At 42.3% G+C, this 14,393-nt stretch overlaps 1 protein-coding gene across 1 annotated transcript in view; it reads right to left on the bottom strand.

Moving 5' to 3' along the window:
* Positions 1 to 14,393, bottom strand: part of ITGA2 (integrin subunit alpha 2) — a 236,103-nt gene that overhangs the window by 56,734 nt on the left and 164,976 nt on the right. Inside the window, exons 18-20 of the mRNA XM_073622309.1 lie at positions 10,648 to 10,758; positions 7,566 to 7,648; positions 4,216 to 4,363 (exon numbers count right to left, since the gene is read on the bottom strand). Of these exons, the coding sequence (XP_073478410.1) occupies positions 4,216 to 4,363; positions 7,566 to 7,648; positions 10,648 to 10,758 (342 nt within the window). The remainder of the gene's footprint in view (positions 1 to 4,215; positions 4,364 to 7,565; positions 7,649 to 10,647; positions 10,759 to 14,393) is intronic.

Raw genomic sequence — 14,393 nt, 5'->3', positions numbered from 1 at the left:
AACGGAACCTGGTCATTGAGAGAGGAGTACCTGTATATATATATTTTTCCCTTTTATTGGTTGAACTAGATGGACTTGTGTCTTTTTTTCAACCAGACTAACTATATAACTATGTATGTACTGTTGTGCTCATAAGTTTACATACCCTGGCAGAATTTATGATTTCTTGGCCATTTTTCAAAGAATATGAATGATAACACAAAAACGTTTCTTTCACTCATGGTTAGTGTTTGGCTGAAGCCATTTATTAGCATTAAACTGTGTTTATTCTTTTTAAATCACAATGGTAACAGAAACTACCCAAATTACCCTGATCAAAAGTTTGCATACCCAAGTTCTTAATACCGTGTATTGCCCCTTTTAACATCAATGACAGCTGGAAGTCTTTTGTGGTATTTGTGGATGATGCTTTTTATCTTCTTAGATGGTAAAGCTGCCCATTCCTCTTGGCAAAAAGCCTCCAGTTCCTGTAAATTCCAGAGTGGCTCAGTGATATTGAGGTCAGGAGACTGAGATGGCCACTCCAGAACCTTCACTTTATTCTGCTGTAGCCAATGACAGGTCAACTTGGCCTTGTGTTTTGGATTATTGTCATGATGGAATGTTCAAGTACGTCCCATGCGCAGCTTCCTGGCTAAGGAATGCAAATGTTCCTCCAGTATTTTTTGATAACATACTCTATTCATCTTGCCATCAATTGTGACCAAATTTCCTGTGCCTTTGTAGCTCACACATCCCCAAAACATCAGCGTTCCACCCCCGTGTTTCACAGTAGGAATGGTGTACCTTTTCATCATAGGCCTTGTTGACTCCTCTCCAAATGTAGAGTTTATGGTTGTGGCCAAAAAGCTCAATTTTGGTCTCATCACGCCAAAAGCTTTGAGGCTTGTCTCTGTGCTATTTGGCATATTGTAAGTGGGATACTTTGTGGCATTTGCGTAGTAATGGCTTTCTTCTGGCGACTCGACCAAGCAGCCCATCTTTCTTCAAGTGCCTCCTTATTGTGCATTTTGAAACAGCCACACCACATGTTTTCAGAGAGTCCTGTATTTCACCTGAAAATATTTGTGGATTTTTCTTTGCATTCCGAACAATTTTCCTGGCAGTTGTGGCTGAAATTTTAGTTGGTCTCCCTGACCGTGGTTTGGTTTCAATAGAACCCCTCATTTTCCACTTCTTGATTAGAGTTTAAACACTGCTGATTGGCATTCTCAATTCCTTGGATATCCTTTTATATCCCTTTCCTGTTTTATACAGTTCAACTACCTTTTCCCACAGATCCTTTGACAATTCTTTTGCTTTCCCCCATGACTCAGAATCTAGAAATGTCAGTGCAGCACTGGATGAAAGATGCAAGGGTCTGTCAGGAGTCCAGAAACTCATTGACCTTTTATATACACACACTAATTACAAGCAAACAGATCACAGTTGAGGATGGTTACCTTTAATAGCCTTTCAAACCCCTTTGTGTCAACTTGTGTGCATGTTATTAGGCCAAAATCACCAGGGTATGTAAACTTTTGATCAGGGTGATTTGGGTAGTTTCTGTTGTGATTATGATATAAAAAGAGTAAACACAGTTGATTGATAACAAATGGCTTCAGCCAAACACTAACCATGAGTGAAAGAAATGTTTTTGTGTTATCATTAATATTCTCTGAAAAATGGCCAAGGAATCATAAATTCTGCCAGGGTATTATTATTATTATACAGGATTTATATAGCGCCAACAGTTTGCGCAGCGCTTTACAACATGAGGGCAGACAGTACACTTACAATACAAATCAATACAAGAGGGATCCGAGGGCCCTGCTCGTTAGAGCTTACAATCTAGAAATGTAAACTTATGAGCACAACTGTATGTAGTTATGAAAACAATGTTTTAAAATGAGAATATAGCGTATAATTTTGAACGTAGAATATATTCTGAACACAGCAGTTACAGGGACTATAAAAGTATCAAAAGTACATGATAATGTATGCAAAATAGAATTGGTAATAGAATTGGATTTGCAAGGAATACATTAAGGTGAAAACCAGTTAGACTGTTTTTAAGCTATGCTCCCTCTCAACACCTTATCTTTTTTTCAATCTGTAGCCACATTCACAACACAATTAATGTTTACTGTACAGTATGTTCACTGTCTACTGCTGATCTTGCTGGTTAATGTGTTAATTCCAGTCTAGTAGCACAGAATTCTAATTTAAGTTTCTTTGGCATAGTGACTACACTGTCTAGCAGGCTGTGTTTAAACCTAGTTTTTCTTTTATTTTTATGCTCAAACCTCTCTTTACGCCAACCCTTGCCAATACATTGAGTTCCTTTACCACTAAATGGCCTTGTGTTCATTTGCTGGTATACAGTAAGCTCACTACCAAGTCAAAGGTATCTTTGCTTGTGGCTGTTTAGGTGTTTATGGTGATTTACATTTAACTACAGTAGGTGTGCCAGAGGGGCTGAGGGTGTTATCGGAGTCGAGGAGCAGAAAAGAGAACTAAGTGGCTCCTTCAGGGGTGGTGCTACAAATCATGTATCTGTTAAATGCCAGAACTTCATTGGACAGTAGGGGCTCTGACAATTGACAGATGCATACAAAGGGTGGGGCTTTATACCACAGGGGGAGGAAGGGGGGCACGATTAGAGCTTTAACTCAATTGAGAAATGTCTAGAAATGATAGCCTATAGCCTATGATGCATGGAATCATTAAGACTAACAGAGGTTCTTGTTGACACTGCAATAAAGCTGTATTTCAGAACTGTTGCTAATTTAGAAGTATTTTAGTCCACATTAGGTACACTTTAGGGTGCCTACAGATCAGGGAAGTGCGGTGAGGTGAGTGGCTGTTGAGGCACTGGCTAGTATCAGAGCCAGATACACACAGGTTACATACGCCACGATTAGAGCAAGAGCAATAATTCTAGCACTAGACCTCCTCTGTAACCGTAAATATGTAACCTGTAAAAATTTTTTACAGCGTCGCCTATGGAGATTTTTAAGTACTGAAGTTTAACGCCATTCCTCAACTGTGCGCAATTTTACAGCATGACATGTTGGGTGTCTGTTTACTCGGCGTAACATCATCTTTCACATTATATGAAAAAAAAAAATCGGGCTAACTTTAGTGTTTTTTTTTTTTTATTCATCAGTTAATTTCCCAAAAAAAAAGGCGTTTGAAAAATTCCTGCGCAAATACCAAGTTACATAAAAAGTTGCAATGATCACCATTTTGTTCTCTAGGCTGTCTGCTAAAAATTATATATATATGTGACCCAGGTCGCCAAGCTACGACCCGCGAAGCTCGATAGTTTTTTATTGTTTTTTTTTTTTTATGTTCATGGCTCTGCCTCACCTGCCTCCCCTGACTGCATGTCTCTGATACAGCTGTAGGAGAATGTTTGTCCAATACAGCTATTCACAGTCAGACTAAGGAGGTCTTGTATGGCTGTAAGCCCCTAACTCTGGCCAATGTTCCTTGACCAAGTGTACAAACTATTTCTCCTTGCAGCCCAAACATGCATGTAATATATCTGTTAGTGCCGTTATTCATTGGGGACAATCTTCATTAAGGTTGTAATAACCTGTGCAGAACATTCTTTAAAGAGTATCTCAAGTCAAACATTTTTGTAAGTTTACGATAGAGCTGTGAAGGATTAGACCCTCCATCAAACTTTTATTGCTGTCAGTTTTCCTATTGGGGAAATTCTCCCCTCTGTTTGCCTGGTGACCATTTTCCCCATGAAAGAAAGGGCAAAATGTCAGACAAGAGGTGAAGGGAATCTTGTATAGTGGACACCTCTGTCTCAGGTTCGAGACATGATAAATCCAATTCATGACATACATATGCCTTACTCTAATTGTGCATTGATATTTTTTGGCGTATATGTCAACTGTGTCATTTGTGGAAAGACTAAATAAAAAAAAAATGTTTAAAGAGGACGCCTCTTCAAAGGACAACTGTCTAAAAAGGGAATTCCCCTCATGCTGGGAGATTTTCTATAACTTCTTGCTCTGTCTCTGGGACAGCAAGTGAAGGTAAATTTCCTCAAATATACACAGATAGAAAAAAATAAAATTAAATGTATCCCTTCTCTACTATATCCAAAAACGAAAAAAAAATGTTGACTCTACATACATTTTAAATTAATTAAAAAAAACAGTTTTTGAGGATCCCTGCAGCCCTATCACCTACACTATGTTATAATACTATACTCACGGGAGTTGTTGAAGATGCGAAGAACAAATTTTCTGAGAAAAGAGCTTTCAGCTTTGTGTTATATGCATTTTCCTGATTTATTTTGTTTGTCAGAGTTACTTGGAAAAGCAGCCGTCTGTTCTTGTCGCTGACCACATACGGTAATTTGCTGTAAAAAAAAAAAGGACATATTATGACCTTTTATCTAACCTTAAAGGCTTATTTAATAAAAAAACAAAAAACTAAAAAAAAAATAAAACAACGCCATGCAGTAATCATCAGCAGGCAACCAGAGTTTATCCTATGTTAAAACAGAACGCCAGGCACAGACTTTATACATTTTTAAAGAAAAAAAGTTACCTGGTCAGGTGTGTTTCATTTTTTTTTCTGTTTACTGTACAATTAATAAAGTTGTACTGTATATGTAGATACTACAGACAGCACTGTAGTATTGGCCACTGCCACTATGAAAGCATTGGCTCTTATGCATTAAAGAGGTCTATTTATAAAAAAAACTTGTAGGTCGAATGTCACAAGCATTCACTCTGCCATCACAAATTCTGATTGTACTTTGCTTAGTATGTTGATTTCCTATGATCAACAGCTTCATCTGAAATCACTCAGTCGGAAACATAACACATTCTGGCCTCTAGATGGAGCTAAAGATCATAGGAAATCAACATATTAAGCAAAAAAAAAGGTTAGAATTCATTATGGACAAAAAAGAGGGTATCCCAATGAGAGTCATTTGGAAAGCATAGTGGTTACTATTGGTAACAAAAGGGCAGTACTAGAGTGGTATCTAAACAAAAAATATTTTTATTGGTAAACAGTAAAAGCATCAATGTGATACACTCTGCTGTAAATTACAGCTTCACAGTGTCACCTTAATAAAAAATGGTACCTAAATAAGGTGCTTCATCAAGGACAACAGACACGAACAGACATGTAACATAACAACATATATACATATAAAACACAAAACGTCTGGACGCCTAATATAATGCACAGGCAGGATGTCAAGCGATAATTATCGCATGCGTGGATCATTTAATATAACAATGTATGTGTAACGATATGACATCAGGTCTGTGCATTACCCCGGGGGTGTTGGAGGGATAGTGGAACCTCTCTTTCCTAGATGCTTAATGAAATGATGCTAGTATCACACGTTTCATATAGAGGGAAGGTGTATAAAATATTCAAGTAGAGGGGAGGTTTTCTTTATCCATACAGCAGGGTCATGGCCTCATGTAAGCCTCACTAGTGCTTGCCACTGGTAACAACAGAAATAGAAAACATTGTCAATGTCACCGGGATCTCTAATGCCGCGTACACATGAGCGGACTTTTCGACTGGACTGGTCTGACGGTCTATCCGACGGACTTTCGGCGGACTTCTGATGGACTTTCTGAACAAACAGACTTGCCTACACACGATCACACCAAAGTCCAACGGATTTGTACATGATGACGTACGACCGGACTAAAATAAGAAAGTTGATAGCCAGTAGCCAATAGCTGCCCTAGCGTTGGTTTTCACCTGTCGGACTAGCATACAGACGAGCGGACTTTTCGACCGGACTCGAGTCCGTCGGAAAGATTTGAAACATGTTCCACATCTAAAGTCCGTCAGATTTTCGACTGAAAAAGTCCGCTGCAGGTGCGATGGAGTCCACACACCCAGTCAGGTCGAAAAGTCCGCTCGTGTGTACGCGGCATTAGACATCCAGATACGATAATGAAATAATATTTTCCCATTGAATCAAATGGCAAAGGTTAGTCACTTTCCTCTAACCAGAAGATCAACCGTTAATGCATCTTTTAGTGTAGAGAATATGTCACAGGCAACTTGTACACTTGTTGTTATTCATCACTATCAGTGTAGATTAATTAATTGGTGCTGGCAGGTGTAATGTCATCCGCCGCATCAGTGGAAGCGGTAAAAATATTGGGTCGGCCAGCAAAGGACTGTCAGGGAAAAGGAGTAAATGATAGGAGGAGGCTGAAGGTTTAAGCCATTGGCATATCAAAGTCTAATACATAGGATCCTAGACATGGCTTAGGTACTTTACCACTGTAGACACTTCCATCAGAGCTGTCTTCATTCCCATTTCATCTCTGCACTTGATGCTGTATATGATACCAACTCTGCAGGTTTGCTTTCCAAACATGTGATGTAGAGAGAGTTGGTGGTGCAAGGACCTGACCGGCTTGGCGAATGCTTGTGACATTTGTCCACCAAATTTATTATAAATAGACCACTTAGTTTTGTTTATCTGTCCCTCCTCTCCCCGTGACCATTCACAAAGTGCAGTGTAGTATGTGAACGAACCATCTAATACAAGGCATTCTGTTAACAGCCAAGTACTACACTAATACAAACTTTGTTGTAGAACTATAAACCTCAGCTTTCCTTTTCCATTCTGAAATTTTTGACTACATTAGACATACAGGGTTCATTTCAGTCTGTAGTAGAATTTCAGATGGCACAAAATCTACAATGCTAAGACAGATAAGCAAATGCCTCCTACTGCACAGAGGAGGATCTGTGACTAGGGACCATCCTCAGGTCTGGGGTCTAAATTTAGCCCTTCCATACTTGAAACAGTTTTATTTCCATAGGCGGATCTTCATCCTTCAGGTAAGCTTCACTTCTACTCACCCCTCCTCCCTTTATGAAATAACACTATTTATTTTTTACTTTTTTTTTTTAGTGTTTGGGCCACCCCTCAGGTGCACATCATTCGCCTAGGCAAATTACATGCACTGTGCTCCCTTTGCCTCCTGGGATATGCACATCACATATCCCAGGAGAAATTATCCTTCATTTAGTAAAGGGGTGAGAGAGGGGCAGGCTGGCGCCCCAAAAAAGCTGGCGCCTACTGATGACATCACAAAAAGCACAGTGCCATGGACTGAGCGGTGGCAAAACAGAAGAGGATATCAGCAGAACTATGGGTCCACTGGGAGGGTGAGTATCTAAATTGTGCAGAAGACAACCCCTAGTAATCTGGGTTTAAAGGATGAAGATCTACTTTAACAACCTCTCTAATGAGCACCCTCATGGCTCACTAATGAGAGCCCCCTCCTATCCTAGGTCCTATAGCACCCATATCGGCTATGGCTATTGTTACTACAGTAAATACATCTAAAATATATGTAGCAAAATGGACCTTCCACAATGTTCTTAGAAGGATGAGCCATAATTAACGGAAAACAGCTGTCATTACACTTGTTATTCTGCTCAACAATTTCTCTTCTTTTCTTTTTTAGTTTCTAACATATAGGATCATTGTGAGCTTATAGAATATCATTATGTAGAAATACGTTGTATAAATAAAATGTGTAGAATTTGAAAGCTGGACTCACACATCCTTTGGTTTCTGCTCCACTTGTAGTAAAAGGTCTGAAGTGCAAATGTCATCATCACCACAGTCTTTTAGAAAGGGAATCTAATGCAAAACACAAATAACAGAAGGAGAGATGAATTCTTCAGATATACAAATTCAAGCATTAAAGATGTCAGAAGTAGCTACTGTAGTTAATTATTAGGGATTCGTTGACTTCTCCCTAAGTTTGGCCTGGCTGTACTTTCCTCTTCTACCACCAGGTGACCGGGCACTTGGATGTATTACATTGAGAAGGACAACTTAAGGTCAGGTTATGGGTATATGGGGTATCTCAGCCAATGGGCAGGTATCTTGTTGAATCCCTTGGCCTGCTGGGAGAGCCTGTCGTGGTCGGAGGTAGAAGGGAAGTTGTCGCCACTAAGGGACCAATCACTTTTACCAGGGACCACAGTGAGTAACTGAAGCAAGTACTGGAGTAGTATTCTCACCGAATGGGCAAGGTGGAGAATCGGGAAACTTCAGGAGGTGATCAAGTCAGGGACCCAACCAGCGGAGGTGATGCTTGCAGACCAGCCTTGTGTGTCAAGCTAGGGACTGAGCCGGTCAGCTAGGGTGAAGCTTGAAGGTATCCGAAGTGTCAAGCTAGGGACCCTGCAAAGAAGCGTGGGTGACGCTTGAGGGAGATACCACCGCAAAGGCCTGGAGGAGCTCACAGGATTCATAGTCAGTGAATAAAGGGGGTCTAGTGAGAGACCTGGAGCTCAATGGGCTGAAGAACTACAAGGAGAAGTTGTAGTACAGCTGAGAGAACTGTTACATTGAGTTAGGAACTGTTTAAGTACTGTTACGATAGGAGACAGCAATCCTGCACGTGCAGAAGTGGCACCTTGCTGGGGCCTTTCCCTGTATGGCTGTCCTTCTGTTGAAGTCTCTGACTCTTCTATTTGAAATTGCAACTATTTAAGGGTGTCCAGGCCCTAACCCTCTTTTCCTTGCAAAATATTAAAAGGACTGTCAAAGAAATAAAACCTCTTTTACATCCAAGAAGTGTCTGGCGCCCAATTACTTTTACCACCTTTGCACCCACTATGCCTCACAACTAGGGTTGCCACCTCATTCCTTTAATCCAGGACACACATTAATTACACAGGTTCTGTGGCTGATTAAGGTGGTAATTAAACTCACTTGGTGCCTTATCTGCATTAAATCTGCTTTAGAACCTGTGGAATTCATATGTGGATTAAAGGGATGATGTGGCAACCCTACTCACAACCCATCACATATTGAAGGATGTCAGCTATCTTTGGCCTTGAAGGTTCTCATTAGACTGGAAGAGGTCAGAGATTCTGCTACACGAATATGCCCCAAGGAGGTTAAAAAGGGTTAACATTATAGACAGAGATGTGTGTTGTACTCAGTAGTGTCTACTTTAACATACTTTACAGCTCTACACAGTGGATTCAAATTCTGCTAGCCTAGCCATTGGGTTACATGTAGAAAGGGATTACTTCCCCCTTAACTGTACAACTCGTCCTGTAGACAGTCAACGAGGATTATGATCCTGGAATGTGATATAGAAATCAAGCAGAGGAAATGACACAATAATCATGAGCTCCCATCTTTTTTTTTTGCTGGACACAGTCAAGAATTGCTCTTGCATGGCATTGCTGATCGTATTCATGGACTGTTGTCCTTTGCCATACTTATGGAACGGTACTGATCTCACTGTTCGGTGGATTAGTGGTTTACACCTGATTCTTAAAGAAACAGGCACGTTGATTGTCCAGGTGTGGGCTTCCTTCAGAATAGCCCAGAGCTAGAGCTCAGGGCTCCACCCAACAAACAGGAGCTCTGTCCATGGGAGTCAGGAGGACTCCAATCCCCTCCAGGAGTCAGAGAGGCTGCATGGGGCAGCCAGAGTGTGCATGTCTGCAGGAGGCAGATTCAGTCTGTGACAGAGCAGCAAGCAGCTGTTTGTAAGTATGCTACGAGAGGGCTTGACTTTAAGGAACTCCTTGTATTGGTCTGAGGAGCAGACCTAAGGCCTAGCCTTGAAGCCTGAAGCAGCCGTGTGTCAAAAGTGTAAGCCAGGAGGCTGAAGTATTCTGATTGTTTAAGTTACAGTAATAGTGTAACGCTCTGCGTAGGCAACTGATGTCTTTTGTAAACTTTTCCTTTCTTTTAAATAAAAGTGGGCTACCATGCCCTTAAATAATACAGTTTTGGGCTGGCGCACTCATTGAAAACACACCTACCGCTTGAGTGTAGTCACCCCAATTTTACACAATACATAAAGCTGAGGAGGGTTGGCAAATAAATGCCTAACGCATCATTTCAATTAAGAATACCACATCTCGAATTATATCATTTCAAAATAATTCCCTAACCAGTAAACTAAAAAGGACTTTAATGGTACCACATCATTAGTATAAGAGTACAACATTTTTTACAACATGTTAAAATATATCCTTTAAAGCAACAATGCTCAGCAAATCTAGAGGATATGCACATTTGCTATATATACAAATTCCTTCAAACTTTAAAGCAAAAGCATTATGGGGTCTTCATATTCAACACATTTTACAGGTGAAAGCCTGCTTCTTCAAGTCCCATAAACATAGTTACATAAATGTGATTAGAATCAGACCTCAGGAGGTACACATCCATACAAAGGAAGGAACTTGGTTGGAAGACTCATGTTATGAGGAGGAGGAGAGACCCCAAATCATCATATACATCCAACAGGACATCTAGTTGATAACTCTTTTACCCTCCAATAATGCTCCTCCTCATCCTCTAGAATATGTACAAAAAATAGCTATTTTGTGTCCATTTTGTGCACATATTCTGGAGGATGATGTTATTATGTCATATTAGCCTCAGAAAAATTAGGACTAGGTAAAATATAGGTGCAAAGCCCAAACATACCACAAAACTACTTTGCCTGCATGCCAAAATCATTAAATGAGAAGACAGTTCCTATATTTACAATTCATGGAGATTCATGACTTCCGCCTGCTTCAAATGAAAGTATTGTGGTGGCTTATTCCCAGGATGTACAATGGACAAGAGAAATATTACTTCAATGAAAACATACTTACAAACCATTCACTTGAACCAGATGAATAAGGGTTTAAAACTGGGCTGGTGTTTGGTTTTTGAGCTGCAATATTGATGCGAACCGCCAGAGCATTTTCTGAGTCCGATGTCTCCTGGCAACATAAATATACACGGTAATTTCATCAAAAGAAACTTGTCATGCATATATAATTCTGCTACTTTTACTACGTATATATGTATATAAAAATGAACAACTTTGAATCAATGGACTATATTATAATACTTTACATAGCATTCAGCAACTCTACAGTGCTTTACAGAAAAAATAGAGGAGTCACATCAATTCCTGTTATGCTCTCAAAGTAATGTCTTTACTGTAATCTTAGCAACAGTGCTACATACACACAGGAAGATATCTAGAAAACCTACAAATATTTTTTCTGGGAGTTGCGGGTGGAACCTAGAGAAGAGGAAAAACAGCTGCTAGCCAATATTATCCTTTACAGCCTTGGTGCCCAACCTGCGGCCCTTTGGTATATGATGTGTAGCCCTCAGACCTCAGCAGTGGGAACATTGATTAGGGTAATAGCATTGATTGCTACAAGTCTCATATAACGTTCCAAGTTTCGTATTGTCTTCTGCAGCCAAAAACATAGCATGACCACACTCTCTGACCTTCATTTCCTCTATTACGTCTGCAGTTTCTGACAGGCCCCCTCAAGCATTACATACAGTATACTGATTATGTACGCCCTTTGGTAATGTCATTTGAGGCCCCCTATAAGTTGACAACCACTATAGAAATTGAAAATAGCACCACAATGATGCAAATGGGCCGGTGGAACTTTTTATTTTTTCACTTTTTTTAATACACTGGTTTATTTCCTGTCAGTATGGGTCAGTTCAGCTTTAAAGCCTCCTAATTCAACCAAAAGCTTATTTTTGTATAGAGTAGAGAAGAGTTACAATTTTGTCAGGTTTTTACCTGTGTCAATCCACCAGTGGCGTACCTATGGGGGGGGGGGGGGCGGGGGGGCGTCCGCCCCGAGTTCCACACATTGGGGGGTGCCAGGCCGGCTATCAGAGCTGGGACAGGGCAGGGGTGGGTGCAGGAGGTGTTCTGTAGCTGTGCTGGCTCTCTGTGTTCGTGCGAGTGTGCGTCTATTGTTCAGTGCCACTGAGCTCACATCAGGCTCTATACTGCCACCTCTGGCTGCTTCATGTATGTACGCCCCTCGTTTGTGTTGCCAGCAATTTATTTACACAGGGACATGCGGAATCAAGACCTGGGACAAGGAAGACCACCTTACAAGTGGGGGCTGTGAGTACAAGGGAGGAGGCTGTTTGTGAAAGAGGGGGGCAGAGCTTTGTGTGGGGGGGCCAGCTGAGTATGTACAGGTGTGAGGGGGGGGAGCTGAGTGTTTACAGGTGTGGGGGGCTGAGTGTTTACAGGTATGAGGGGGCTGAGTGTGTACAGGTATGAGGGGGCTGAGTGTGTACAGGTATGAGGGGGCTGAGTGTGTACAGGTATGAGGGGGCTGAGTGTGTACAGGTATAAGGGAGCTGAGTGTGTACAGGTATAAGGGAGCTGAGTGTGTACAGGTATGAGGGGGCTGGGTGTGTACAGGTATGAGGGGGCTGAGTGTGTACAGGTATAAGGGAGCTGAGTGTGTACAGGTATGAGGGGGCTGAGTGTGTACAGGTATAAGGGAGCTGAGTGTGTACAGGTATGAGGGGGCTGAGTGTGTACAGGTATAAGGGAGCTGAGTGTGTACAGGTATGAGGGGGCTGAGTGTGTACAGGTATGAGGGGGCTGAGTGTGTACAGGTATGAGGGGGCTGAGTGTGTACAGGTATGAGGGGGCTGAGTGTGTACAGGTATAAGGGAGCTGAGTGTGTACAGGTATGAGGGGGCTGAGTGTGTACAGGTATGAGGGAGCTGAGTGTGTACAGGTATGAGGGAGCTGAGTGTGTACAGGTATGAGGGGGCTGAGTGTGTACAGGTATGAGGGGGCTGAGTGCGTACAGGTATGAGGGAGCTGAGTGTGCACAGGTATGAGGGAGCTGAGTGTGCACAGGTATGAGGGGGCTGAGTGTGCACAGGTATGAGGGGGCTGAGTGTGTACAGGTATGAGGGGGCTGAGTGTGTACAGGTATGAGGTAGCTGAGTGTGTACAGGTATGAGGGAGCTGAGTGTGTACAGGTATGATTGGCTGAGTGTGTAGAGGTATGAGGGGGCTGAGTGTGTACAGGTATGATGGGCTGAGTGTGTACAGGTATGAGGGAGCTGAGTGCGTACAGGTATGAGGGAGCTGAGTGCGTACAGGTATGATTGGCTGAGTGTGTAGAGGTATGAGGGGGCTGAGTGTGTACAGGTATGATGGGCTGAGTGTGTACAGGTATGATGGGCTGAGTGTGTACAGGTATGAGGGGGCTGAGTGTGTACGGGTATGAGGGGCTGAGTGCGTACGGGTATGAGGGGGCTGAGTGCGTACGGGTATGAGGGGGCTGAGTGCGTACGGGTATGAGGGGGCTGAGTGCGTACGGGTATGAGGGGGCTGAGTGCGTACGGGTATGAGGGGGCTAAGTGCGTACGGGTATGAGGGGGCTGAGTGCGTACGGGTATGAGGGGGCTGAGTGCGTACAGGTATGAGGGGGCTGAGTGCGTACAGGTATGAGGGGGCTGAGTGCGTACAGGTATGAGGGAGCTGAGTGCGTACAGGTATGAGGGAGCTGAGTGTGAACAGGTATGAGGGAGCTGAGTGCGTACAGGTATGAGGAGGGTGAGTGCGTACGAGTATGAGGGGGCTGAGTGTGTACAGGTATGAGGGGGCTGAGTGCGTACAGGTATGATCAGTGAGGGGGGAGTGCCAGATATAGGATCCGCCCCGGGTGCCAAATGCTCTAGGTACACCTGTGGATTCCACTATGGACATTTTTCTTTCCAATATTTTTATTGAATATAGTGTATGAAAAATATACAATACATATTTCTCAAATATAAACAACAATGTAGAAAAGATTAAAAGAACAGAGCTCGGCCAACATGGCCTACACACAGTACATATAGCAAAATGTAAAATTTTTACTGATGAGTATATCAGTTCTACATCTGTCTGTCCTTATATTTTAATGCCCTAGAATCGTTACCTTATCACTTATGTATTCTTTGTAGAGGGGCTGTGGTGCCAGGAGCCCGCCCATCCACCCCGCATGGGATCAACTCTGCGGACGAGAGGCTCTCGACCCCCCAATCCCCCCCACTTACAAGCAGCAATGCTACTTTCGCTTCTTGATTCTTTGCTAATGTTGCGAGGGCAACATCACTAGACAGGAGAACCTACGTAAACTAATAAATCTGGAGAGAGGAAAGTTAAGGAGCAAGGGAGCAGAAAAAGAAGAGAAGAAGGGGTAGTGGGAAAGGTTGGGGTTGAGTGCACCCCTAGGGAACTTCTCTTAGATCCATTAATTATCGAAGCCCACAGATAGGTATGTCAACCATGGTTCCCAGATCCTGTCGAAAACCCGTTGTTTATCCGATAGAATCGCCGACAGGCGTTCATTAATCGTGATCCATGTCAGTTTAGCTTTTACCAGTTCAAATGGGATCAGAGGTTTTCTCCAGGATCTAGCAATCGCAATTCTAGCTGCTGTGAAGACAAAGGATATGAGTTTTTTCGTGTACCGAGGCACGCCTTCCACTGGACATCCCAGTAGTGCCTGTTGTGGGGATTTGGTTAGGTTAACTTGGGTCAATGAGTAGATAAAATTATAGATGCGTATCCAAT

Source organism: Aquarana catesbeiana, linkage group LG01, assembly GCF_042186555.1.
Source record: "Aquarana catesbeiana isolate 2022-GZ linkage group LG01, ASM4218655v1, whole genome shotgun sequence".
Taxonomy (NCBI): Eukaryota; Metazoa; Chordata; class Amphibia; order Anura; family Ranidae; genus Aquarana; species Aquarana catesbeiana.
The sequence above is the reverse complement of the archived record's forward strand: the minus strand, read 5'-3'. Positions and strand labels throughout refer to the sequence as shown.